The sequence below is a fragment of the Engystomops pustulosus genome, chromosome 6 (assembly GCF_040894005.1).
Source record: "Engystomops pustulosus chromosome 6, aEngPut4.maternal, whole genome shotgun sequence".
NCBI lineage: Eukaryota > Metazoa > Chordata > Amphibia > Anura > Leptodactylidae > Engystomops > Engystomops pustulosus.
In genome coordinates, this window is record NC_092416.1 from 72,363,289 (window position 1) to 72,389,977 (window position 26,689).

At 39.6% G+C, this 26,689-nt stretch overlaps 1 protein-coding gene across 1 annotated transcript in view; it reads right to left on the minus strand.

Annotated features, from left to right (window-relative positions):
* The window catches only part of CLMP (CXADR like membrane protein), a 73,514-nt gene extending 50,438 nt beyond the window's left edge, over positions 1–23,076 (minus strand). The window contains exons 1-2 of the mRNA XM_072156517.1: positions 22,942–23,076; positions 22,536–22,663 (exon numbers count right to left, since the gene is read on the minus strand). Coding sequence (XP_072012618.1) covers positions 22,536–22,563 — 28 coding nt within the window. The 5' untranslated portion in view covers positions 22,564–22,663; positions 22,942–23,076. The remainder of the gene's footprint in view (positions 1–22,535; positions 22,664–22,941) is intronic.
* Between the last annotated feature and the right edge of the window lie 3,613 nt (positions 23,077–26,689).

Sequence of the window (26,689 nt, forward strand, 5' to 3'; positions counted from 1 at the left end):
TATGAAAACATTATAAAACCTATACAAATTTGGTATCCCAGTGATCGTACTGACCCAATGAATGAAGTAGACCTGTCATTTGGGGTGCACAGCCTGGTCCTTAAGGTGTTAAGGGCTGACATCCCCTATATAGGGCTTGTTTAAGGGCAAAAATGCCATATATAAAGATGGTGCCCGCAAGGTTTGCTGTGCAGAGGGCACACCAATTTGCTGCTATGCACATGCGTGGCATCTCTTATCTTCCTTGGGATCACACGTGCTGAATTGCAGCATTCTTGAAGCTCTAATAAATAATCTGCATTATAAAAGCTGTAGTGTACAAGATTGCCTCCAATCTTGGATAGAGCTGTTGCTCAGTAGTTAAAATCACTTCATAGCATAGCACTAAAAAAGTCACAATGTACCGTAGCCCTGGCCTTTACTTTTGTCATAGACCAGTTGTCTTCCATTGCTTAATGGTCTGAAGTGGCTGCCAGTATTACTCTTGGCTGAACTCAAATATTAGGACATGGAATGTTACTGGAATATATCTGGTGTCTTCTGCAGATCTACATTGTGCAATTTCAATACACACATGTTATTTTTAAGATTTCTTCCAAGTTTCTGAAATAGTCAATGTATGATATAGAATTGCTAATCTCGCATTTGAAATATTTTCTCTCAGATTTTAGGTACCATAAATGTGGCTACTTATTTATGACACAAGGAAAAGGCATAAAAGAACACAGTGCCAAAGTCATCGTGACACTTCACACCAAATCTACAGTGCTTCACTGGCATTGTCTAGGTATAGGTCAAGTAGCACCTGGGACTATAGTTATCACCATGGAACTTTTTCACATTGAAATTTTTTCACTATTATTTTTTTATTGTGTACAAGACAATGGGGCACATTTACTTAGTCGGTCACCAGAGTTCACAGAAAAGGCATTGTCCAACTCTAATGCACTGTGCATTCACGATTCCAAGAACGTTCGCCGGATATCAGGAATGTTTCTCTTCCCCGCTCAGGTCTGACAGAGTGCACCATCTTTTTAGTGGTGCATCTAAGTGCTAGGGCTTTCAACACAATTTGAAAGTTAAATCCCGTGCTCAGTCCGAATCAGTTGGACTGTCCAACGGCACACCCCTAGTTTGTCTCGCATGGAAGACACAATCGCACGTACCCGCTACTTAAATACCTGTGCAAGCCATTTTACCATTGAAGAATGTGAAAAGTCTGACTAAAGTGTAGCACAAAGCCCTTAGTAAATGTGCCCCAATGTATTACTCCAATCCATTTCTTGCGACTCCATTTCTATTAGAATCCTTTGCCCCAGTCTCTAGCACTTTCCTTCAGTGAGCCCTTCTTGTCCAGGTAGCTACTCGTAGCATTTGCACTGCTGCTGTTAGTGATTTTATTCCATGAATTCTACACCTATGTCACAGCCTCTTGTAGTATCTAAATGATCTACTACCACTAATGTATGGTGTGAGTGGAGGTGTAGGAATGACTGCCACTTAGGGGGGGCCTTATATTTCTAAGCATGAAAGAAATTGCACTAGGTTTTATTTCCAAGGAAACCGGGTACAGGCGGTCCCCTACTTAAGAACACTCGACTTACATACGACCCCTAGTTACAAATGGACCACTGGATATTGGTAATTTATTGTACTTTAGTCCTAGGCTACGATAAACAACTATAACAGTTATCACAGGTGTCTGTAATGAAGCTTTAGTGTTAATCCTGATTCTAATGACAACCCAACATTTTTAAAATCCAATTGTCACAGAGACCCAAAATAGTTCTGTCTGGGATTACAATGATAAAATATACAAATTCAACTTAAGAACAAACCTACAGACCCTATCTTGTATGTAACCCTTGGACTGCCTGTATTTGTATGAAGGCAAAGAACAATGGCAGGGGGCTTTCTATTGTGATGGCCACAACAAAGTAACAGGTTACGCACATCTTTCACTGCTTTCTATTCATAAGCAACACATGACATATGCAACAAATAACAGGCAGTATTAGGCTGACTGTGGAAACAAGCCTGTATGTTGGTCCCATCCCACAGACTACACAACTCGAGCATGATGGGAGTCCTTGCATTATACATAAATATGATGCATGGACTTCCCGTCTGCCAGCACCGCTACTGTAACAGTTAATACAGTTTGGTCCTTACATCCTATTTCTGTATAATGCAAGGACTCCTGTCCTGTGCACTATGTTCCGTTTCTTGGGACCAGTTTCCATAGGCAGCACATGTTGGTGTGCAGGTAGCATTACTGTGAGCTTAGTGCACTGAAGCAAAAAGAAAAAAAGTGCCACTTAAATGTTGTATAAATTAGTAAAATAGTTACTTGTATAGAAAATAATTCACTCACGTCTTAATCTTTTCTCAGGGGAAACAAGCATTTAGCTAATTGCGATTCTATCAAGAATTCAACATTGCTCCATTTAGAATCTGTCTGAGTGTGTGATGTAGATATCGGGATAGAGGGCGATTTTTGAAAAGTAGACACTTTTATGATTTTTACAGTCTAGTTCCCTGATAATGTGAAATGTGTGACTTGCAGAATTCTTTTTGTCGAACATGCAGAGCAAACAGTTTAGACTTTAGAGGCAGTGCTAAGGAGGACAGCAGCGAGAAGCGTTCCTATAAATGGTAATTAAGAAAGATATAAACACGAGCAGAGAGACACCGTCCAGCTTATTCTGTAAATAATGACGTGGACTGTCAAGCACATTCTTCCTAGCACAAGCTGCTATATATACACAAGTTTAGCTTAAATTCATCTTTAAAATCAGATTCAGAGAACAGTAAGCGCCAGAGAGATGATGGAGCATCATGCATTAAATAATGGAAAATTACCATGTACGGCTACGGGAGGCTCCATCATATATGCAATGGATATTCTGACAGAGTACAGCAAGACCTATGGCCTTAAGTGACGTAATTGGTCTATATCAAAAATAAATGCTATGGAGCACTGGTTCTCAAAACTTTTCCGAGGAAGAGGCAACAGAACAGGGATTTAGACGGCAGCCACTGCAGTCAAGTAATCCCAGCAGGTCAGGTTTTTATTTTTATCACCTGCAAATGAAGCCACATCTAGTGTCGTGTACTGATGTACTCAGGTAGCTATTATAGCTGAACTGATACTCGTTGAAACTTCTGCTCTGCTCCTCATTTACATAAAGTGGAAACAAAGGAGAACAGTCTATCAGAGAAACAAATTAGAAATGTAAAAAATACACATTGAACTTTTTTCTTAGATACTTTAGACACCTTAACCTATTAACTTCCATCTCACTTTTACCACAGACGCCATAAATATTCAAAGACGTTGTATGATACTTATATTTTACTGGAACGCAAAAGCCAGACAATGTTTTTCTAGAAAAGGATATAATTTTTAGCTATTAAAAAAGTACCCGGGCCCTCTTAGCAGAACCTTATAAGTGAGAATATATTGAGTGAGATTTATCAAACCGTCTGTGCCAGAATTCTGGGCGAATTTATGACAAAAAATGGATTAATATGCTGTTCCAAATGTATTAAAGGACATCTACCACAAGGAACAAGGATTGTAAACCAAACACAATTTATACTGGTGTGTTCCCCCTCTGGGAGGATCTGCTCTTCCTTTAGCCCCTTATGCCCTTGTTTTTATGAAAAAAGGCTTTAACAATTATCCAAATGAGTCTGCGGGGCTCCAGACTCCATAGATGTTAATTCATAATTATAAATATGCATCCTTTGCATAATTTTGAAAGGTTTTTTTTTCATGGCATGAGAAACTAAAAGAAGAGCGGATCCTACCAGATCCAGACCAGCATGTAAGTGTGTTTGGTTTACAACCCTTCATCCTGCTGGTAGATTTTCTTTAAGGGTTTAAGACTGGTTTTAGACACTTTCCCAAATAGTAGGACAAAAGGGTCATGTCCTTGGAAGAGGGGGTATCAAGGACAAGTATTTGCAACAAAAATTATGCAGTTTTCTCATGCAAAGTAGATCAACGAATAGGTGGTGCAAAGAATGACGCAATAGACCTATACTACGTCGGACACTGTCTGCATCAGTTCATTCTGCAACACTTTTGATAAATCTCCCACATTGCGGCCCCCATGACAAAATATCCCTTAAAGTGTCTATAGGGAGAGTGTGATAGGAACTATATATACTTCTCGTAAGCTTTTTGTAGAGATTTATTTTTTAAAATTCAAATTTAGAATAACATTTCTTGAAGTAAACAACAATAAAAACAAAATCTGTCCCATACATTGAGCCTATAAAGCCTGTTTCGATAATCCTGGATACTTATTAAGGGATGAAACATTGTACCACATCTGCTTACCACTACCCCATATGTCAAATTCTCTAGACCTATGATAATTTCCAAGCAGGATCTTTTCTTTTAACAATGATGAGTCAATTTTTATCAAAGCCTTTGGTGGCTCCAGTTATAATTTCCATAAGAATCCTAAATAATTTATTCAGCCCTACATATAAATAGTGCAGTTCATGTATTTATATATATATATTCATTGTAATTCCGTCATCCATCTAAAGTCATAATAACCACAATGTTCCACACATAATTATATTCTTAATGTTAGTCATCCACATAATATGTAAATTAACCATTTTAATTTGCACTCCATTATCATTAATCGGACTACAAATGAATCCTATCTTTATATGTTAAGTACTGTCTTCTTACTAATGGTTTACTTAACATGCCTGATGTGTTTATGTTCTATGCATGACTTGTCTTTCTATCTATCATGATGTCCCAGTATTGATTATATTAATATTATAGATATGTGTATAATAAATGGAGTATCTCCCAGCTGCATCCAATTGAAATTGACATCTAGGAGGAACATTATTTTCACAATTGTTAGCCAATAGTAATTGTGATTGGCTAAAAGCAGAATGGGTTGTTGTCACAGGGCTCAGCTAAAGTAACCTTTGCAGCAGCAGCTGCAGGTCAACAGACCTACAATGTAGAGAAAAGCCCACTATGTATCCAGCACACAGGGACCCGCAGGAATCAAGTCATGCAGATTCAAATACAGATTTTTATGATCAATGCGTCGAAACTAGAGATCAGCGAGCACTAAAATGCTTGAGTGCTCGTTACTCGAGTCGAACTTTTCCCGATGCTCGAGTGCTCGTATCGAATGATGAACCCCATTGAAGTCAATGGGAGACTCGAGCATTTTTCACTGAAAGAACACATTGAAAGAACACTGAAGAACACATTGCAGATGTTCTGTACATCTGCTAACTTATCCAAAGACACGCGCGCCGAATGGTGCTCTTCACAATAGTATGTGAAGAACAATATGTGTGAAGAACACATTGCAGATGTTTCGGAAACATCTGCAATGTGTTTTTCACTTAAATGATCCTGTGTTCACTGTGTTCACCGTGTTCACTGTTTTCATTGTGTTGTTCACTGTTCTTCACTGTGTTTCATTAAGTAAATGCTCGATCTCGAGCAGGTGAGGTACTCGTCCGAGCAACGAGCCGTTTCGAGTACGCTAATACTCGAACGAGCATCAAGCTCGGACGAGTATACTTGCTCATCTCTAGTCGAAACCTGTTAATCTTTGAATCTGTCAGTCTATGTTGCTAGTAGCTTATACCAGCATTTTTGGCCTTTTTTAAAACTAACCCTTTCCTTCCTTCAATCTGTGGATCTACATCTAATTAACAGTGCCCTGTGTAGCCAGAATGTAAATTTGCAGTCCTCACTTTAACAGCATATTGCACTGTATAGCGATGTGATATTAAAGAGGTTAAGTTGGCAATTGCCAGCCAAGTCTCATGCAATCTAGGGAACTGAAATGAACAGCTCCTTTTAAAGAAGAAAATTATAAATTACAGGGCACAAAATGTTTCCTAATAATGTCCCAATATCATTCAATATAAAATAAACGAACATTTGTTCTTAGGCATTATAGCTACTTTGTATAATGGCAAAGGCATACACGTTTGTTATCATTGTAAACATTAGAGTGAGTTAGTAATGTTTAGTTAAAAGTAAGTATTAGAAATTATAAAAGGAAAACTTAAGAAGTGTAACAATTTTTTTTCTATTTGTACTATGTTTTAAAATATAATGGCTTTGTTGGTTTCACTCCAAAAGGAGAAATTTTGCTGTGGGGATTCCGGCATTAGGAGACATTGGTCTTGAAGTTGGCCAACAAGTGAGTGGTTTAAAGAGAACCTGTCACCAGGGAACCCATCCGCAAGCCACACACTGTACCTTCTAGACGTCTTTATACATGTTCCACTGAAGTCTCTATCCATAGATACAGCCACCATTCTTCTATAAAGGCTTTTATTCATGTCCTCTGTTCCAGTCATGGAGGCGGGGAGCTGCAGTATACAGTCTGAATACCCCACCTCCTAACTGACACTGCTAGCCCCTCATGAATGGGACATGTGACTCTCTGAAGGCAACTCCTGAGGGCAGCATGAGGTTTATTTCTCCCCAGCATGAGGGAGTGGTTTATCATGTAGCAGGGCTGAATCACTGTGTCTCTCTCTCAACTGTTGGAATTGTGTTCACGTTCCTACTGCCCCTGAAGGTAAATGTAAAGGGAGCTTTATATGCTCAAAGTTGAATATTGCCAGACAGTCTCTAAGTGCTAGTTCCATAAGGAAGCATGTCAAAGCAGTGAGACTTGTCAATCAAGAACAAGGAGGTAAGACAGTGAAGTCATCATTGTATATACCAGACGCCATTGCTATAATATACTATATGGGAGTTGCATGTAAGTTTACAAACTTATAGTATTGCGTGGTGCTGCACCTTCTCTCCTATGAACTATCCACAACGGTCCTAGATGGATCCAGCAAACATCCACTATTAAGTAATCCAGTAGAATAAAAGTTCTTCTTATGACCGGAGCTCAAAACCCAAATGACGATCCATGCACGATTCCTCCTTATTAATGTGCCAAACACAAGGGATCACTTTCAGGGATAAGTCACTGTTTAGACCAGAAACCGCAAATGTTTTCACTCCTGTCCTAGTCTCCTCCACTCACTGTATATGAGAGACATATTCAGACATAGTGTAGACAGTTTCACAATTTTAAAACTTTTTATTCAAGTTCTACTCACATATATAGATAAAAAATGCGCCAATTCTTGCCCGACCCAGGGTTTTGGCTCTATGCTTCTTCCGGGACATGCGAAACCCTGGGTCGGGCAAGGATTGGCGTCCTCGTGGAGTTACTTTTTCATATGCGCATTTTTTATCTATATATGTGAGTAGAAATTGAATAAAAAGTTTTAAAATTGTGAAACTGTCTACACTATGTCTGGATATGTCTCTCATATACAGTGAGTGGAGGAGACTAGGACAGGAGTGAAAACATTTGCGGTTTCTGGTCTGAACGGTGACTTATCCCTGAAAGTGATCCCTTGTGTTTGGCACATTAATAAGGAGGAATCGTGCATGGATCGTCATTTGGGTTTTGAGCTCCGGTCATAAGAAGAACTTTTATTCTACAAGTTTACAAACTTATTTTTTTAACATTGTAGCCATGGAAATGAACCATTTTGGTAAATGGGCAATGATTGTTTATCCCAGATTTAAATTAAGTATCTCTTTTAGGTTCTGTGATAAATTTGGCACATTTGCAGTATAAATTGCATCATTGCAGAATTAAAGAAGGGTAGCATTGTGGTGTGTGTTCTGCAGATTTCTTACTTAGGACCATAAGCTCGACGGCTGACACAATACACCCAGGTGTATATGGAAACATAGCAGAAAGAATATGCCACCTCTGCTTGGCCCGTTAGATGCCATGCTTACATATCCTTTTTAATGAAGGAGTTATTTTATAGTCCAGAGAATATGATGCTTCAATGTGAAAGAGGGCAGTAAATTTGGATAAACCCACATAAGGACAGTAAGGAATATAGGGATTCAACAAGTACTGTCGTGAATCATCTGCTAACAACAAGCATTTTATCTCAGTACAGATATGCACAGAAAATGTTGGTTTTTGCAACAGTTCTGGCTGTTTAATTTACAGAGGGAACCTGGCAGCTCCACGGTACAGATCATAAGGCTCCACTCCACCCAGTCAAACTCTTTCCCAGCATCTAATCACATCACATTTATCTATAGTTTATATTTAGCACATCGTACATAGAAGTCTTCCTATGATGCTTGTCTAAAAGGCCATAACATTTCAGTTCAGTAAAGGAACACAGTATTGATTTGCCTCTGAGCTTTCTGTTATTCCTAGGATGTTTTATACTTGTCACATTATATAAAGCCTTTAAATTTGTTTAACCTGGAAAACTGACAACAGAGGAAATCTTTTGTCAACACAATATGCTTCATTATTGATGTTGATGGAAGATTTATATTATTGTTGCCAAATCTGTTTTCAAAGGGAACCTCTCATTTTCATGCTGCCCTAACCATGGCTTACACTACTCACAGGCTCCCCCATTACATTGAGATATCTTGTACTCTGTACACCGCAGGGTTTTTCAATTTTTAAAGTGGGCATGGGGAGAAGTGTCTGCTGGGCGGCACTGTCCACCTTCTACCAACCAGCGTAAAGGCGGCTTCACCCTTGCCAAGTTTGATCCTTGAACCACGGACTGTGCAGAGTCCTGCTTACTGGTACAAGATCTCTCTTGTGGAACGGACTCTGAGCTCCCACTTCCTTGCTAAATAGTAGAGTGGACACTATGATGAAGCAGAACCCTACATCTTTCCTGGTTCATGGGCCATATTTGGCAAGTGTAAAAACACACTAAGCTTCCATGGGTCTTCTATTTTCATTGAAGCCCGCTGACACGCAAGTGTGGTATGACAAACTCTCTCCTTGCACTTGCCGGATTTACTGGACTGAACCTAGAATGACTAAACTGAATGGACATGCTAAGTTCAGTTCAGTAATTCATATGGTCATAAATGCAAAAGCAAGCCACTAAGTGGATTCTTCATGTAACCATAATAATGTAATGTAATGCTACATAATTCTTTAAAGGGAAGAACCTTTTAAGTTGGTATGGGCATTGTGAAACAGATGTTACATTCAGATGTTACAGAGGGAATTTGGAAAAACTCACATAAGGACAGTAAGAAATATATAGGGATTCAACAAGTACTATACTGAATCATCTGCTAACAATGGGAATTTATTCTTAGTACAGATATGCACAGAAAATGTTGGGTGTCAACATTTTTGGCTCTACAGAGGGGACCTGGCTGCTCCATGGTGCATATCATAAGGCTCCACTCCACCCAATCAAACACTTGCCATACAATGTATTAGTAATTAAAAACCAGAACTTTGGTGGAACCAATGTTGGACTGTTGTGTGAAAACCTTGACCAACCCAGTAAATTGAACAGCTGGACAGGGTGTATATGCTGTATGGGCACCACTGCATTGAAGGTTTAGTGCAAATTAAGTGGTAGATTTGAGCTTCTCGCTCAAGGATGGATGTATCTATCGCTGAACTTTACTGAGCTGATAACGGTGCAGCTTGTCCCCGAAGCTGATCTTGCATTGGAAAGTAACACCCGTAGTGAGCTCCGATTGCACCTATTTAACCTATTTAATACCAAGCTCAGTGGATGATTACTTGTTCATTACTTGTCCCAAATAAAATGCAATAAAAAGTGATCAAAAACTTGAATCTACACCAGAATGGTACTGGTGTAAAGTACAGCAAAAAAACATTATACATCTTGGAAGACGGTACTACAAAAAATATAGATTTTTACCCACATTATGTTTTTTTCTGCAAAATTTGTAAAATTTAAGAAAAATTTAGAAATATGGTATAGCCATAAAATAAAGATAACAGGTTTCTTAAACTATGTGGTGAAAGTCAAAAAAAATAGAAAGTCAACTGTAGAAAGTCAAAAATCAAAAAGCAACTGTAGAATTGATGTATTTTCTAACCCCCCTCCCCTAAAAATAATACATTTTCATCAAAATAGTATCACTGGTGACATTAACAGAAAAACAAATAGCTTACTAAAAACCGTTACATCATATAGGGCAAAAGTGTCCTCCTTCCCTTCTGCACTTGCTGTGCACCCATACAAGTAATGTTGGGTGTTTCCATACTCGGGAGAAATTGTATAACAAATTTTAAGATGGGCTTTTTCTTTTCATGAGCACACACCCTTATTTATAAAGCCTAAGGCAGTAAATTTCCTTTTATATGTATAACATCTCAAGATTTGTAAACACATGTAACATTTTTGATGCCAGAAATCTGTTTAAATTATAAAAGAACTGTGTAGTGTGCAGTATGTAGTAATTGTAAAATGCGCACATCATACATGTTCGTTTTGGGCAGTCCATGCATATTAAAATTTTAACTATTTTGAAGTATTTGATTTTAGACTACAACAAAATGACTTATCCTCATCTGGGCAGTGAATCATCCCGTGTGTGCTCTTCATTGTTTTTACTGTCCTATTCATTTTCATAGTACATCCTGTATTTTATTTTGGAGACCACTGATGACTTGTGGTTAAAAAATACACATGCATGTATATAGCCTCAAACCTACATCCATTCCTCAGTTTCATATATTTGGAGCAGATATGGTATATTATTTAAGACAGTAAGCAGAATTACCACTATTTCTGTATGCGACACATTGTATAATCACTGGGGCCTGATTGTAAACACTGGCGACTCAAGCTGTGCTTTTTGTTTAAAGACAACGTATTCCTGGTAAGCATTTGAAATTCATGAATCCATGGTCACCCCATAACAAGCATTATAGACTGACTAGAGTACAGGCGGTCCCCTACTTAAGAAAACTCGACTTACATACGACCCATAGTTACAAACGGACCTCTGGATATTGGTAATTTCTTGTACTTTAGTCCTAGGCTACAATAAAGAGATGAAACTGTTATCAAATGTGTCTGTAATGAAGCTTTAGTCTTAATATTGATTCTTATGACAACCCAACATTTTTAAAATCCAATTGTCACAGAGACCAAAAAAGTTCTGTCTGGGATTACAATGATAAAATATACAGTTCCGACTTACATACAAACTCAACTTAAGAACAAACCTACAGACCCTATCTTGTATGTAACCCGGGGACTGCCTGTATATGCAATGTTAATTCTAATAAACAGAATTTCCAAATAAAGAATAACAGAATCACCGTTATTAGTTAATCCTATATAGGTAATCTGAACAGATGGAAATGAAACATCTGTTTCTGTAGCAGGAGGTTTAGCTCCAGAGGAAGTTTCCAGTAGATAAAAGATGCAGTGATTGTGAAAACTAAGCCCTGTGGGCTACCAAATTCCCTGACTCAGTTTTTTTCAGGAAATTTTCAGTTGAGCCAAAGGAAAGATGTGAATTGTTGGCATCGTCGGATCTGTGACGCTGATGGCCAGATATTGGAGTTGATGAAGATTTCCGGACATGCACTGCTTTGAGCACTAAGCGCAGTAATTATTTCCACCTGTATATGATGTATAAATAGCCCACTGTACACACTGTCCAGACACCCCCTGACAAAGTCAGACCGTTGGTGGTGTATGGCTTCTGGTTGGTGGTGTATGGCTTCTGGTGGCTACTTTTTGGACTTCAGTGGCTATTATGCGCGTATGTTTGAGGAAATAGGGGACATACAATAAGTATGAAATATATGATTTGACATGTGACATGCACAGCTCCTCTGGTTGCAATATGTTTAGCCCATGACTTATATATAATCCAGTGCCTATTGAGGTATTTGTACAGAGATATTGGGGTTCATTTACTTATGTGCCCGCTGGAGTTCACCGAAAGTGCAACAATAATACATTGGGGGTCATTTACTAAGGGCCCGATTCGCGTTTCCCGACGTGTTACCCGAATATTTCCGATTTGCACCGATTTCCCCTGAATTGCCCCGGGATTTTGGCGCACGCGATCGGATTGTGGCGCATCGGCGCTGGCATGCACGCGACGGAAATCGGGGGGCGTGGCCGAACGAAAACCCGACGGATTCGGAAAAACCGCCGCATTTAAAAAAAAAAATCTGTTGCGTAGCTTGCGCTTACCTTCACTCAGCACGGTCCGGTGCTTTTCAGCGCAGCGTGGAGGAACTACCTTAATAAATCCCGGCTGGACCCGAATCCACCGCAGAGAACGCGCCGCTGGATCGCGAATGGACCGGGTAAGTAAATCTGCCCCATTGTGTCAAGACACCGCATGACGTCATAATTAGTGCGTCGAGACCGGAAAGAAGACGGAGTCGTGGGGAAAAGAAGCAGAAGGTGAGGATGTCTTGTGTTTTTTTCAACATGTAAATTCACTGACCACGGCCTGGGTCTGGGTGTTTCTGGGTTGTGGCCTTATTTTACTGAGGGGGGCAGCACTGCCCAAAGATTCCGCCCCTTGAGTCATGCTGCAGTGCTGCCGCCAAAGGCGACTCATCGGTGATGCCACTGGAAAGACCTAACTAGCGGCTGCTACAAAGAAAGCCTGCCCCTTTACGGAAGATTTGCATTCCACTACTAGCACCGGCAATAAATCAAAGAATCATCACTCGTTCGGCCATAGTACAGTAGAATTCAAACTAAAGATGAAATTAAAACAACAGACCATTAAAAGACTAACATTGATGACTTAGGCCTAATGCACACAACTGTGTGCTTTGGCCTGTGATCTCACATCTTCATTGACATCTATTGGGTGCGTTCATGGTGTGGTGAATATCCTATGAGGCTCAGTGCATCATAACACCATAAACGTGACAACTGGCAACATTGCAAAAGATGGGGCTGATACTATTCCTACAGTAGTGGGTGGCTTGAGGAGATTCTGAGGAATGGAGTATAACAACCTCCCCCTAAGCAGCCACAAAATACCATAATGAGGGTACATTCAAAAAAAGTATATTCAACAGATCCAAAATTCCACAATGAGGGTAATTTCAATGAGGGTACATTCAAGAGATCCAAAATGTCACAATGAGGGTACTTTCAAAAAGGGTTCAATCAGCGGATCCAAAATGGCTCAATGAGGGTACATTTAACACATTAAACAGATCCTAAATTTCACAACGAGGATATATTCAAAGGATTCAAAATGCCCCAATGAGGGTGCATTCAATGTGTGCACATTCATCTAATCCAAAATCCACGTAAATTTAGCTGTGGATTTGCTGCGCAGTCCCCACTAAGTGTAGCAAATACAGAAACCCATAACACAAATTTACACTTTACTGCTACTGTGGATTATAGAATCTCTCTGCATCCCATACTGCTTTACTCCAGACACTGCTTAGGGACCTGCCGTGCTCCACTTCCTGGTGTCTCCCGACAGAGCACTTTGCGTGTATATAGATGCCAGCAGGGCCCTGGATGTGGGGGCTTCGGACAGACTAACCTTTTTTTTTTTTATTAACCTTTTTTTTTATTCTCTCTTCATAAGTTTTATTCATCATTGAACAGATAATCATATACAAAAAAATTAACCTAATTTTAACCGATTAAAAGTTACACAACATATAAGTTCATTAGTAAAGCAATTCCCCGTATTCACTCTGGCAAACACTAAAATGATACATCCGTACTACTTCCAACACCAACTACACTCCTAATGTTTTTCCCATCTGCAGTCACCTTGCTCTTCAATCCCTGGAGGCCAACTAGAGCCTTAGTGCGATCACAACATCTTCACCCACGCTTCAGCTGTTTAGAAATAATCCATTTATAGGGTGCTATTAACCCTTGACCTTTTTTTTCTCAGGATATTATCTGCATATGTTTGTTGATGTCTTCAAGTGACGAATATTTTTTTAACAAATTGTGATTTAGTGCTGCCATTAGAATGAATCCAAAGAAACAATGCACTATACCACAAATATAATACAGAGTACACAGCTGCGCTGAATCTTGGCCGTGTAAAATGGATGATCATATCTGTTTTTCACAGCTGCTTTGCATCCGTTTTGTTTTCATTTGTCATTTTCAACAGACAAGTTGCATCTGTGTGGCATCCGTTTTTTTTTAAATGAATGAAGTTCAAGTATGTATTCTAGCAACCATAACCTTTGACTTCCGTTGTACACACAGGTCTCTGAAAGGCCTTCAGACTAGGACATACTTTTTCATAGAACAAAAGCCGCAGTCCACTAGCCATAATGCACATGCGCATTGATCCACAAAAGTGTTGGATTTAGACCAACTGTGAAACAATAGTACAAAACTTGTAATTATTGTCTGCTTGTTGGAACCATTTTCATGCAATATTTTTCATTGATGTTCGGGTGCAAAAATTTGTATTTTAATACAGGTTGCGTTAGTTGCACATAGCTCTGATTACATAGGGTAATGTGATGCTGAAAGACAGGCACATTTTACACAGGACAATCATCAGCATTTATAGGGTACAACCTTTGAGGGCCACATTTTCAGGTTTTATCACTTATGTTGGCCACAGTCTTACAGACGCGTATACTACACTTTTAATTCTTGTATGTGCTTGATCATTTATAGTGGATGTGCTCCTCAATGGAACCCCCTGGCGGTAAAGGGCGACATAAGGAAATACTGTAGCATTCCTTTAAGGTTAAGTGATTTTTTTTAAACTTTAATATTTATTTAGTTTTACTGGTTAGCCTCAGCTTAATTGCCATAGTGATTTACAGTGACAGCATAGTAAATGGGATTTATTACAAACCATATCCACATGCTGCATTAACTATCCAGCAGATTCTAAATACAGATTTCATCCTTTGCAAAGGTTGAACTCAGCTCCCTGAAAGATGTAGCAATTATTGTCCATTTTTGTTGTGTTTCCAGGCTTTAGAGATCTTCTAATTAAAGGGGTCGTCCACTTTCATCAAAATATTGATTTTGTTTGTGTAATAAAAAGTTGTACAATTTTCCAATATTCTTTCTGTATCAATTCCCCTTTGTTTTCTAGATCTCTGCTTGCTGCCATTCTATAGGAAGCTTCTGTGTTTGCTTAGATTGAATAGGAACTTGTTCATGGTCACACAGGTGCAGAACTCGTTATATCACAAAGCTCTAATTATTGAAACGATCTGTGTGACAGCATATGACCGTAGACAGATTTCTATATGCTGAAAGTAAACATAAAAGCTTCCTATAAGAAAGACAGCAAGCAGAGAACTACAAAACAGAGAGGAATTGATACAGAAAATACATTGAAAAATTGTATAACTTTTCATTACACAAACCATGTCTCCTAACATTACAGGAAATACTAGAAAAGGCTGCTCAATACCTAGCTAAGGCTGCTAAAACCCCCGTTTCTTGTGATGTGGGGAGTCACACAAGGAGTGGCGTGTGGCAGGGTCTGGAGCCACCCATGTAGCATAGATCAGTAAACATAGTTTGTCACTGTGCCTATAAGACCCCTTTTTAATCCTCCTTTTTATTAAATGAAAACCCCATTCACATCAAGGTAAGTGTGTACAAAAAATGTGTCCAACAACAAGCCAGAGTGAAGTAGAAGATCAGTGACATGTTCAAAAGAAAAATATAGAAAAGAACACAAACAAGTTGTGTTCTTTTAGCAAATTAACAAGCTATCAGTTGTAATGATCAATCTTAAAATACACAAATGAATTAATTCATCTAAAAATATCCAGTCTGAGCAGAACTTTTTTATGATAGGCATTAGGCAGTTGTAGTCCTTCTTAAAAGGGTATTTCCACAAAGACAAGATTCCTATATATATATATATATATATATATATATATATATATATATATCATTTCACAGATATAATTCCAACCTGTCTCCATCAGTCCTTGTGTACACAATTGCCCTGGGATCCGACTGTTAACCTTCTGACTTTAGGGTCAGGCAGGACAATTTATTCTCCTATCTGATGCTGCACTGAGCTACTCTCTGCACTCCAGCTTTCCAAGACAAGCTCACAGACTTCCTGCTGGCAAGCAGCATCATGAGGAGAATAAAGCTACAAGCTACAGGGGGAGGGAGGCACATCAGATATGATAGCGTATGCTATGGCTAAGATGTAGCAGAGCTGAGAATGTAATTATGTGTTATATGCATCTCATGGATCTCACCATCTTTCATCTCTGATCTGTATCATCTCTCTTTCTATGTGTCAGATTCTTGTGAATGTTCAGAAGCTGAGTGTATATAAACCTGTACCCCGCTAATCTAACCAGATTGTCAGCACACAGCATCTCACAGCACTAGAGGTGTCTGCTTAGGGAGTTCCCGCCCACACTCCGGAATTTTACACTGAACATCCTTGAGTGATGTTCCTGAGCTAAAACAGCAATAAAATTGTAAAATTGTAAAGTAAGGGGTTAAAAATAATCACTAGGGGATTGAAATTTGAAAATGTATTTTCATGGGAAAACCCCTTTAACATCATTGGCAACATTGGATATAAGTAGAAAGGATTGGCAATATGGGTGAGGCTCAGAACAACTTGTACAATTTTAGAGACAGGAGAAAAATAAACTGCAGCCTTGGTGTCTAGACAGCATTAAACTTTATGCCCTCATTGTTGTAATACTTGTTGGTTTAATAATGTCTTGAGTAGAGCCAAGATGCTGCAACATGAATAATGATTGCAGCTTTTCATTTATCACATTCGATTAGGTTAAATAAAGACATAGGTCCATCAAGTCCCATCTAATATCCAGCACTATACCCACAATGGTGAAACTGAATAACCACAAATGTTATCACCTGTCTCCGTATTCCAATGAACCCATGCTTGAGAAGTAAGCTGGACATGAACACTTCAGATTTTTGGTCTTGTGAAATGTTTACTTGTACAAATATTGCCCAACCATATCTTTAATGAGAGTAAACAAGGATTGGACAGCTCGAGTATCTCCTTTTTTAAAAAAAAAAGTGTAGGCAGCACTCCAAAAATCCAAAAGGTGAAGTTTATTGAAACAGTGGCGACGTTTCGGTGTGAACCACCTTCAAGCAGTGATGAAGGTGGTTCACACCGAAATGTCACCACTGTTTCAATAAACTTCACCCTTTTGAATTTTGGATTTTTGGAGTGCTGCCTACACTTTTTTTTTAACTTTACTACTGAAGGATCTTGCCAGGATCCATGAAGGCTCTGCACCCCCTTTATTGAGGCTTTTCTCTATTGAGACTTGGTTTAGTATTTCTTTTGTTCAAGAGAGAATCTACAGTAGATGTTATTTGCTCTTACTTTTATCACTTCTAAATCAAACCAATGTGAAAGGATATGTTTTATAGGGTTGTGGTGAATGATAGCTGCCTTCTTAACAATGATTTAATCATCAGCTGCCCCTCACTACTGTCTGTGACTTTTTGTGTACACTTCTTGCTGTAGGTGGAGACTTTGCTCTTGTGCCTCACTTGCACGCCTGTCTCCTCCATTGAGTTTCTATGTAACACTTCAGTGAAATTCTGTCTTGTTGCCTTTAGGAAGCATTTCACTGAAATTTCAGGAGACACGGAAGAATGATAAGAGCCAAAGTAAGTGGAGAAAGAAGTATTTTTATTGCTAATATATATTGCAAGTAAATGTCAATGAACAAGATTTATTAGAAGTGTCTGAGGTAAAAGTCCTCCAGTTGCCCATGAAAACCAATTAGAGCTCAGTTTACATTTTATAAACAGCTGTAGGGAAATGGAAGCTGAACTCTGATTGGTTGCCAAGGGTAAGTGGAACAGTTCTGCTCTCAGACACTTTGATAAATCTCCCCCAATGTTTTTAGGATTCTATTGAAATCTATTGCCTCTACTTGTGTATAAATCAGTTTTCACAATTCTGATATCCAGTGCCGTACAATGTCTGTATTTCTTGCTGTGTCCTTTGGTTCATTTGGTGATTGATGTCACCATTTGCAGTACTAATGGGGACCTCATTATGATCTATTGATTACAATCTAGAGGTCAATATGCCTATGAGAACCATGAAAAAGTGCACATACGTAGTTAAATGTTGGATATATCATCCTTTGTGACCTGGTCATATAAAAACAAGACAACAAAAACAAGATGTAAAGCAAAATGTAATGTAAATACGTCTGCAAAAACATGAGAGAATACATGCAAGCCAATAATAGTCCTATATATTTCATGACAGTTGAGTCCACAACACAATCTTTGCAGAAATGGTGCGGTAATTAGAAGCTACAATATTTGGTGAAAATGTAAAGCATATACCCAAGTGAGTTGTAGAAAGTCATTTGCAAACAAAGTGTGACACAAGGGAGTCCATTTTTTACATTTATGTTGCCTCTTAGTTGAGTATTTTACATTAATGAGCTGAAGACAAGGTTGTATAAGCTGCTCATTCAGCTAAGTAGACGCCAACAATTTCATTTCCTCACGTTAAGGTGAAAATATAAATATACTTTAGGGTTCTGTATGAAGTTCCACAGATGCTGACTTATGTCCTGTGTTTTTGTCCACAGGACTGAATTTTGCCGTCTTTTTGGCTACACAAGGAAACATTAGGAACAAACGTGGGCCAAAACCACAGCCCAAAAAGAACAGACTTCACAGCTGAAAATAACATCTGAGCTTTTCAATGAGGTCAAAAGGAAAAACGTAACTTTCTGTAAACTATAACAAGGCATACCTTTCTCTTGAATCAAGCCAGAGCAAACTAAAAGCATCTTGAGGATTTACCGCGTTGCCAGAATGAAACGGCAAAATCCTCTATTAACCCCTGCTCTTCAACAGTGACTTAAAGATCCATAGAAGATTGTGAAGCCTTCAATACAGGCCCTTGAGAAAATGAATAGCACTGAGCAGGAGAAACCAAATTGATTCAAGATGGTTATCTGGCAGCTCAGGGCTGCCTTTTCATAGTGGTATTTCTGGTTTTGGCAGAAATGTTCTATATGAATTTTAAGAATATATAAAGCTGCATGTATGTATGCATGTTAGGCCTCATGCACACGACCGTATGGTCTTTTCTGTTCTGTATATACAGCTGTATTTGGCAGTAAATAGGGGACGTATTACAACAGTATGTCAACGTATTGCACCATATCCATACTGTATCTGTATAAAATATGGTGGGCTGGCAGATGATGGATGGCTGACTGTTGGTTGGCTGACAGATGCACCTCCCGCTGGTTCTGAATACTGCACGTATATACGGCAGCATATGGTGCTGCTTGTATTTAATACATTCCTGTACTTCTATGGACCGTATGGAATAGAAATACAGTGGAAAATAGGACATATTTTTATATGGCCCGCTTATGGTACAGTACGGTACGATGGACAATACAGCCTAGTACATGGATGGCCGTATTGCCTATTGGAATGAATAGGGACATATTCCGGACGTATATATGGCTGTTTTTGTGCGTTCGTGTGCATGGCACCTTAGTATGAATGTCTGCTAAAGGAAACCACAGTTCTCATATGTTTTGAATGGAATTTTTCACCCTGTGCTTTCCAATTATTTGCCAGAAAATAACTTACTTAATAACTAAACCCCCAAACTACAGGAGCCATTTTCTGTTGGCTGCTCTTACTGTTAGCCTGGTAAGAAACCAATCACAGCACATTTTCTATTTTGCTACAGGTTATTAATATGAGCTCCGATTGGTTGCTATAGGCAAAAAAAAAAATCCTAAGGCCTCATACACACGACTATGTTCTTCACCTGGGCAAAGCACACGACTGGCTTGAGAAGGGGGTGAGAGTGCTCCTCATCCCTCCTATCGCCATAGAACGGTTGAATGGCCATGCTGCAAATCAGGTAAAAAATAGGGCTTGCTGTATATTTTGCGGCACGGCCGTCCATCTTGGTCACACTGTGGTGAGAAACCGTGTGCAAACCTCACCGTGACCAGGTGTAATAGACCTCTATGAGGGCTGTGACCTGGACGCAAGAAAGGGAATTTGATTAGATGATTATCATCAGATGCTAAGAGAAAAGCTATATTATGGTTAATGACCAATTTGAAAAAGGGGAGCAAGACCTATAGATATGAGAACAAGAGCTGTTTCCTCAAGGGCCACTGAAACAACTCTGCAAAGAGAAGGCCGACTTACCAACATCAGAATCGGATTTGCTTCTAGCAGAACACAAGGATGGAAATTTGAAACACTCTGACTCAGACCGCAACTATATTCCAATAGTTAACATAGTAAAAATGGACATGGTCTGCATGTACTGCAATGTCCTAAAATGCCCTAAAAGATAAACCACTAGGTTTATGCTGTGCAAATGGCAAGGTAAAATTTATACCTCTCTACATCATCGGATCCTAAGAAGCCTCTGATCACAGGCACCACTACTTTTTTGTTTTTCATAAAAAAATTTCTGTCTTTGGTTTGTGATTTTTATGTGCAAAATATTTTTAACCCATTCTATTTTTTTTATAGCTAGGAGCAGTTATTTTCTATCCTAGGCACCACTGGCTACTACATATAGTAAGAAAATAGGCTTCTATTAAGTCAGTTTAATGTAAAATGTGAAAATGTAATGAGAAACACCTCATAAAGGCTAGAAGAGATTCTTTACCTGTCTCCATGTGTGCTAATTAGTTATCCTTTTTATGGTGGAAGAAGACTGGTGGATGGGTCACACTTGATCCCATTATTAATTATCTATTTTACCCTATATGGAGTATTGGGCAAAAATTACAAAAAGACTGCTGGTTATAAAACCCAACTATTTGCAGTCTTGTAATTCTTTGGAGGTCAACATCATCTAGTATTTACTGGTTGAAAAAATCATATCAACATGAGTTTGATAGATTGGTGCTCCATATAGAGGGTAACTAATGATAGTGCTTGTAGCTAGACTCATTAGGGAAGGATAGTTACATCATGAGTTGGGGAAAATTAGAACATTGAGCACATACTCTTATTACCCAGACCTGTTGTTACACAAAGCTATCATTAAGTAGGTAAACGACAGGCTGTATTAGGCAGGCAACATCATTGACGCTGCTTAATAAATGGAAGCTGGTGTTTATCACAGGGTGCATTGTTGGCAGTAAATAAACCAATGCTTCTGGCATATCAATGTGTACAGTTACATTGTATAATAAGGCTTTTCTTATGGCAAGAACAAACACTACTATAGCCACATAGCATTGAGTGTAAAATGATAAAGGGAAAGCATTATGAGGAGCCCTAAGGGTTACAGCTGAACAGCCCTGAGATGCATTCACTCTCTATAACAGTGATTACAAGTAATTGGCACTGTTATTACATGTAACATGGAGTGACAGCCACACTAAGCTATTGCTTTGACATCTTGTTTGATAAGCAATAAAAACAAAGTTTCCATAAACACCAGGATAATTATTACTGCCCAAAACGCTAGTTCTTAAATGTCTATAAGAACCACAAGACTTTCTGCTGTTTCATCCCTTTCTGACCTCAAACTTCATCACTGTTCTAAAAACACACAGTAGACTTTAAATTTTTATTAGAACCGCGTCCATTAAACTGAGCTTAGATTTTTCCCTGAGCCCATCTCATAAATATTGTGAATGATGTCTGAACCATCCCCCTCCACACCACTGACTGGCACATGCACGGAGATGTGGGTACACAAAGAATTCCTTCAAGACATATAAACGGACTCCACGGTGACAAGAGACAATGTGACATGTGCATTTCCATTCAAGTGATATAGAGAGCCTACTACAGTATAGTGAAGATATACAGATTTATTCAATAAAATGCTATGCATTGCTGGAATGACATCATTTATGACAAAGTTATTTGTGAATGAAACCGACATCCTTATACGCCCTGTACGGCACATTTTGATGAGGCTTTGTTCCAGTAAAGGAACTCTAGTGACTATCCTGGGGCTGCTGTCTGTTCATATAGCGTGAGCCATGTCTTATTTTGGAAAAAGCCATGTATGGGGGTAATAGCTAAACAGTGACCCCACAGCTATAATAAAATTACAATCCTCTAAATCTTCTTTAGGAATGTAACAAGCCATATCCTGATCCCAGTGAATTGTGTGAGCAGGAGAAGCCTGTCCTCCGTGTCCATTGTGCTGCCTGATTCCTTGGTTAGCTCACTTTCATTGTCCTTCCTTGTGTACACTTTTATTCTCTCCATCTCTCCCTCCTTCCTTTTACAGCCTCCCCTCCAGCACATCTGTTTCCAATATGTGCTGTTGCAGGCGCCTGTTCCAGGGAAACAATAGCCTTTTCTATTAACCTGAAGAATACTTATGCTGAGGCACCTCCTGCAGAACCGCTGCAACCTCAATCTTTTCTCCGAGACCCTTACACACAAATGCCATTTATTTCAAATTCAAAGCTACATTGTTTTCAATCTTTTATTCCATTCACAATCATTAACCTTTCCTTAACAATGATTTAGATTTGGCTTAGTATGAAATAGCAAAGGCATCTATGATTTACAGCTTTTGGTACAGTAGACATGGGAAGGTGGTCCATTTTTAAACCCAACAGGTAATGCCTCCCCCCCAAAAAAAATCCACGCCCGCTCTGCAAATGTAGTGCCAGTCACACCTTTAATACAATATTGATAGCCAAGAAAAATGAAGAAGAAAAGTAACTTACCCAGGAAGGAACAAAGCAACGTTTGCATCTTTGTTCATAAGTCCAATGGAATTTTTGGGCTGCTGAGTTGGGGCAGAGTTGGAGGCACAGTGCAGTGCATTGGTTCTTTACAGGAATGGCAGACAGCCCTGCATGGGGGAAGAATCACAGCGAGTGGAATGCAAGCAACATAATTACCTCCATGTGTCAGCTCAAGAACCAAGTTTCCTCTGCCTTTTGTGTCAGTACATGTCACTTTACTGGTCCTTGTCTAGAGATAATAGCAGAGCAGGGGTCCTGGCTTAGTGCTTTCTACCAGAAAAGAGAGTCCCGAATTGGAAAAAAATGAGTATGAATGTAATAGCAGCCACTTATCCGTGTGCGGAAAGAAAGGAGTGCAAGAAAATATACTGTGCAGAACACTCACCACATGGCAGCATCCCAGACCTGCTCCTCCCAGCTATCTGCTGGGATTAGCCAAGGAGAGAAATTACTGGCTAGCCTGAACTCCTGCAGAGTAGGAGGGATGGAGGTGCTCAGTGTGTTCAAACCTTACACACTGGCTCAAGCAACTCTTTGTAATGAAAAATCATAGTTTAGTATATATGTTTCTTAATCACAGTGTCCTATGGAAATCTTCAAGCTCCCTGCATTTTCTTCATATTCACCTTTATACATTCTATATAAAGAGATGTGAAATATATAGGTGTTTTATAAATATACACTTTTATAATTGATACTCCCAACCTCAAAAGCACACTGTAACATGGAATATTCTATATCAGTAGGTGTTACTCGTTCTTGATGCGTCTCTATTGTTAGTATTGTCAACACTCGTAAAGGTTGCCATAGACACAACTATATATGTCAGATCTGAGAGCTGTACAGTGTTTCTGAAAAATGGATTCTTAGACAGATACAGTAATTTTGGTATGATTTCACTGTTTTACTAAAAATCTTTTAAGGGTTGTTGATACTCCTTTTTTTGTAGCAAATTATCATGGGAAAACCTGCAACAATAAATGCAGAGAATTTAGCTCATGATGGTTTTAATAGGTGTCAAAGAGTTTCTGTGGTGGACTCACTGCTGAAACTGCTACAAAAGTACTTATGCCCAATAGTTTGAGGCTCATGTGTGTGTGGAACCATAGCAAAAGTTGTCAAGTTGGTTAGAGGGCAGTGTTTTTGGATTTGATTTTGTATAAACCCACCTTTACTGAAAGCAAAATAAGTAGGGGACATGTCACCAATTCTCTAGATAAATACATTTCTAAAAGTGCATTTGACATGAAATTCTCACCAGATCTCGACCGAACAACCCAACCAATACACAATGGAAAAAATTGAATCATAGTTCATTAATTAAGTATAATAAGAGAAATGACAGGGTTAATACAAAAAGTATGGGGCATATATACACAAATAAAGTAAAAAATTACAGAGGAATAACGTCCATAGATAAAACAATAGGAATGAGGCTTGCTTGCTAGAGTTTACATGTTAGAGAAGGAAAGGGTGACAGAGGAGGTGACAATACTTGTCAAATGCTCTAGCCGTTCTTTAAAAGGGATAAAATAATTAAATAGATAAATAATGCTGAGTGAACCAGTCACCAGCTGTCTGCAGAGTAACTGATTTAATTCAAGTGGTGAGGGATTTCATAAACTGGAGGAGAAAAAACTGTGAAGATTAGTGAAAAGAGAGTGTAAGTTACATGCAGTTCCTAAGTGTGATAGTGCAACCTGAAGATATAGGTCTTTAAGGCACATTAGAGGTTTTGGTAGTTGGGTATTAGTTTCATAGTATGAGACAGGGTATTCCCGAGAATTGGTGCAGATCAGGAAAAGTCCTGTAGACGTGAAAGGGAGGTTCGATTTAAAGAAGAGAATAATCTTAGATCCTGGATGGGTTGGACGATAGACTGAGATAAGGGAAGAGAGGTAGGGTGGTGCAGGACTCTGTAGAGCTTTGTAAATGAGGGTGAGAGTAGTTTGAATTACATTTGGAAAGTGACTAGTGCAGTGACTGGCACAGAATCGAGGCATCTGTGTAGCGTCTGTATTCAAAGACAAGTCTGGCTGCTGTGTTAAAGAGTATCTGTAAAGGTTTTTTTCCCACAAATCAATAGCTCTTGTAAAACAACTGTGCGTATTATCTTTGTTACCTACAGTATATCCAGTAATTTTTTTATTATCGCCCTCAGATTATCTGAGTGCTGCAATGTCTGTGTCAGCACCCGTCCAGCAAACGCGCAACCACAACCAGACTTGGCGCTAGCTGTCAGACTACATAAGTGATGGGGAACTCACCCTGCGACGTCCCTGCGGGCTAAGGCCCTGCCTAAAGCAGATAAACCGCCCTGATAAGGGCGAACCCACTATCAGGAACCTAACTGACGGTCCCTGAGTGACCCTACAACAGGACAGGGGACACTTACTTCGTCTGGCAGCTGTTGGATGGTGGAGCAGACAGGTAACGGAAATACAGGTATAGACCAGTGTTCACACTGGCGCACAGAAACCAACACAAGACTTAACAGGTAACCGGAATGCAGGAATAGACCAGTGTTCACACTGGAGCACAGAATACAAACATAGGACTGAGACAGGGACAAAACAACAGATATAGACAAGTATTCAGGCAGATAATCACAGGTCTGATCCAGATACAGGTACAGGCGGGATATAGAGGTCAGGTCAAGATCAAACGGGTATATACAGGTCAGGACAAGATCAAGCGGGGAATATACAGATCAGGTACAGATACAGGCAGACAAACGGAGATAGGTAAAACTGAACTAGATACTCAGGGAAGACAAGACTCTAATTAACCAACAAGCCTGAAGGATACAGGTACAGGCGGGAAAATATACAGGTCAGGTCAAGATCAAGATCAAGCAAGTATACACAGGTCAGACTAAAAATAATCAGCAAGGTAAGATGGGAATGGGCAGGTATATAAAGCCGATCCCGGACACGCCTCCAGCAGCACACTGAGGGAACTGTCCATCAGGCTAGTAACCCTTGTTGGGCAGGACAGAAATACAAGGAGCAGGGTGTGGCTCAGTTAATCCAAACACAAGAATTAAGCCACAGTTCACACACAAATAAACTGCGCCAACTGCGGATAGAGCGACGTTCAGGCACGGACGTTACAGTCTGCTTCCCCTGCCTGTGCTGACAACCTCTGCAGTCCGTATTATAAACAAATCTACAAACTCTACAGAGTAATGGAAGGGGTGGGGCTGCTGCTCCCTGCTCACAGAGGAGGAGCAATAGAAAAGTAGGTGCAAAAAACACAGGTATATAGGTGCGCGCTGCCCCTAGAGCTTAAATGTAAAATCCAAGATGTGTGTTAAAGGCTTTATTTTTATGGATGACGCATTTCGAGGATGAATTGTCCCCTTCCTGAGGTCCAAAAGCAACATACACTGGATGCAATGTAGAGACTCACATATGCTCGGCTGGGGTGGTATTTAATAGACCTAGTCCTATGGTCTTGGATAAAATGCCTTAAGTAGAGTGTGAGCCGGTTAGAAGGGCTGCGGCACTGTAGTGAGGCAGGAGAGAGGCCGATCGCTGGTGGAATATGGGGTTGAGTTTCACTGCACGCCAGCGACATGGGGGACTTCCTGGGTTTATATGCGAGAGTAGCCCGCCAGATTCACTACTAACCTATTTCACCAGTTCATTTGAACACCATCAATCTTCCCATTACCTCTAGCATCAGGTGCAATGTGTTCACTCCTTTAAACTACACAGAGGAGGAGGTCATGTGACAGCTCTCTCTGTGTATGTAGCAGAGCTGCATGTGTTCCATGACTATGGATATAGATGTCTCCTGCACAGAATAGTGAGGTACAAGATCTCCCATGTTCCATATCAGTCCCTGCATCCCAATCTGTGATTCTACAGAACATTCTGTGTCTCTCTGCCTCCCAATGCTGGAGCCCTTCCCCCACCTTGTCATCTGCCTTTTGTGCACTGTCCAGATAAGCTATTAACCCTTAGTTCTCACACAGCACAGACTATAGACTGCATGTCACTGGTTTACTTATGATTTCTTTCTCTTATTACATGTTTCCTGCTCCTCCATGTGATGGAAGCTGCCAGGCGAGTCACCATATACATCCTGTATGTGCACTGTCCAGTGTTCAGTGGAATTACTTGCTGGAA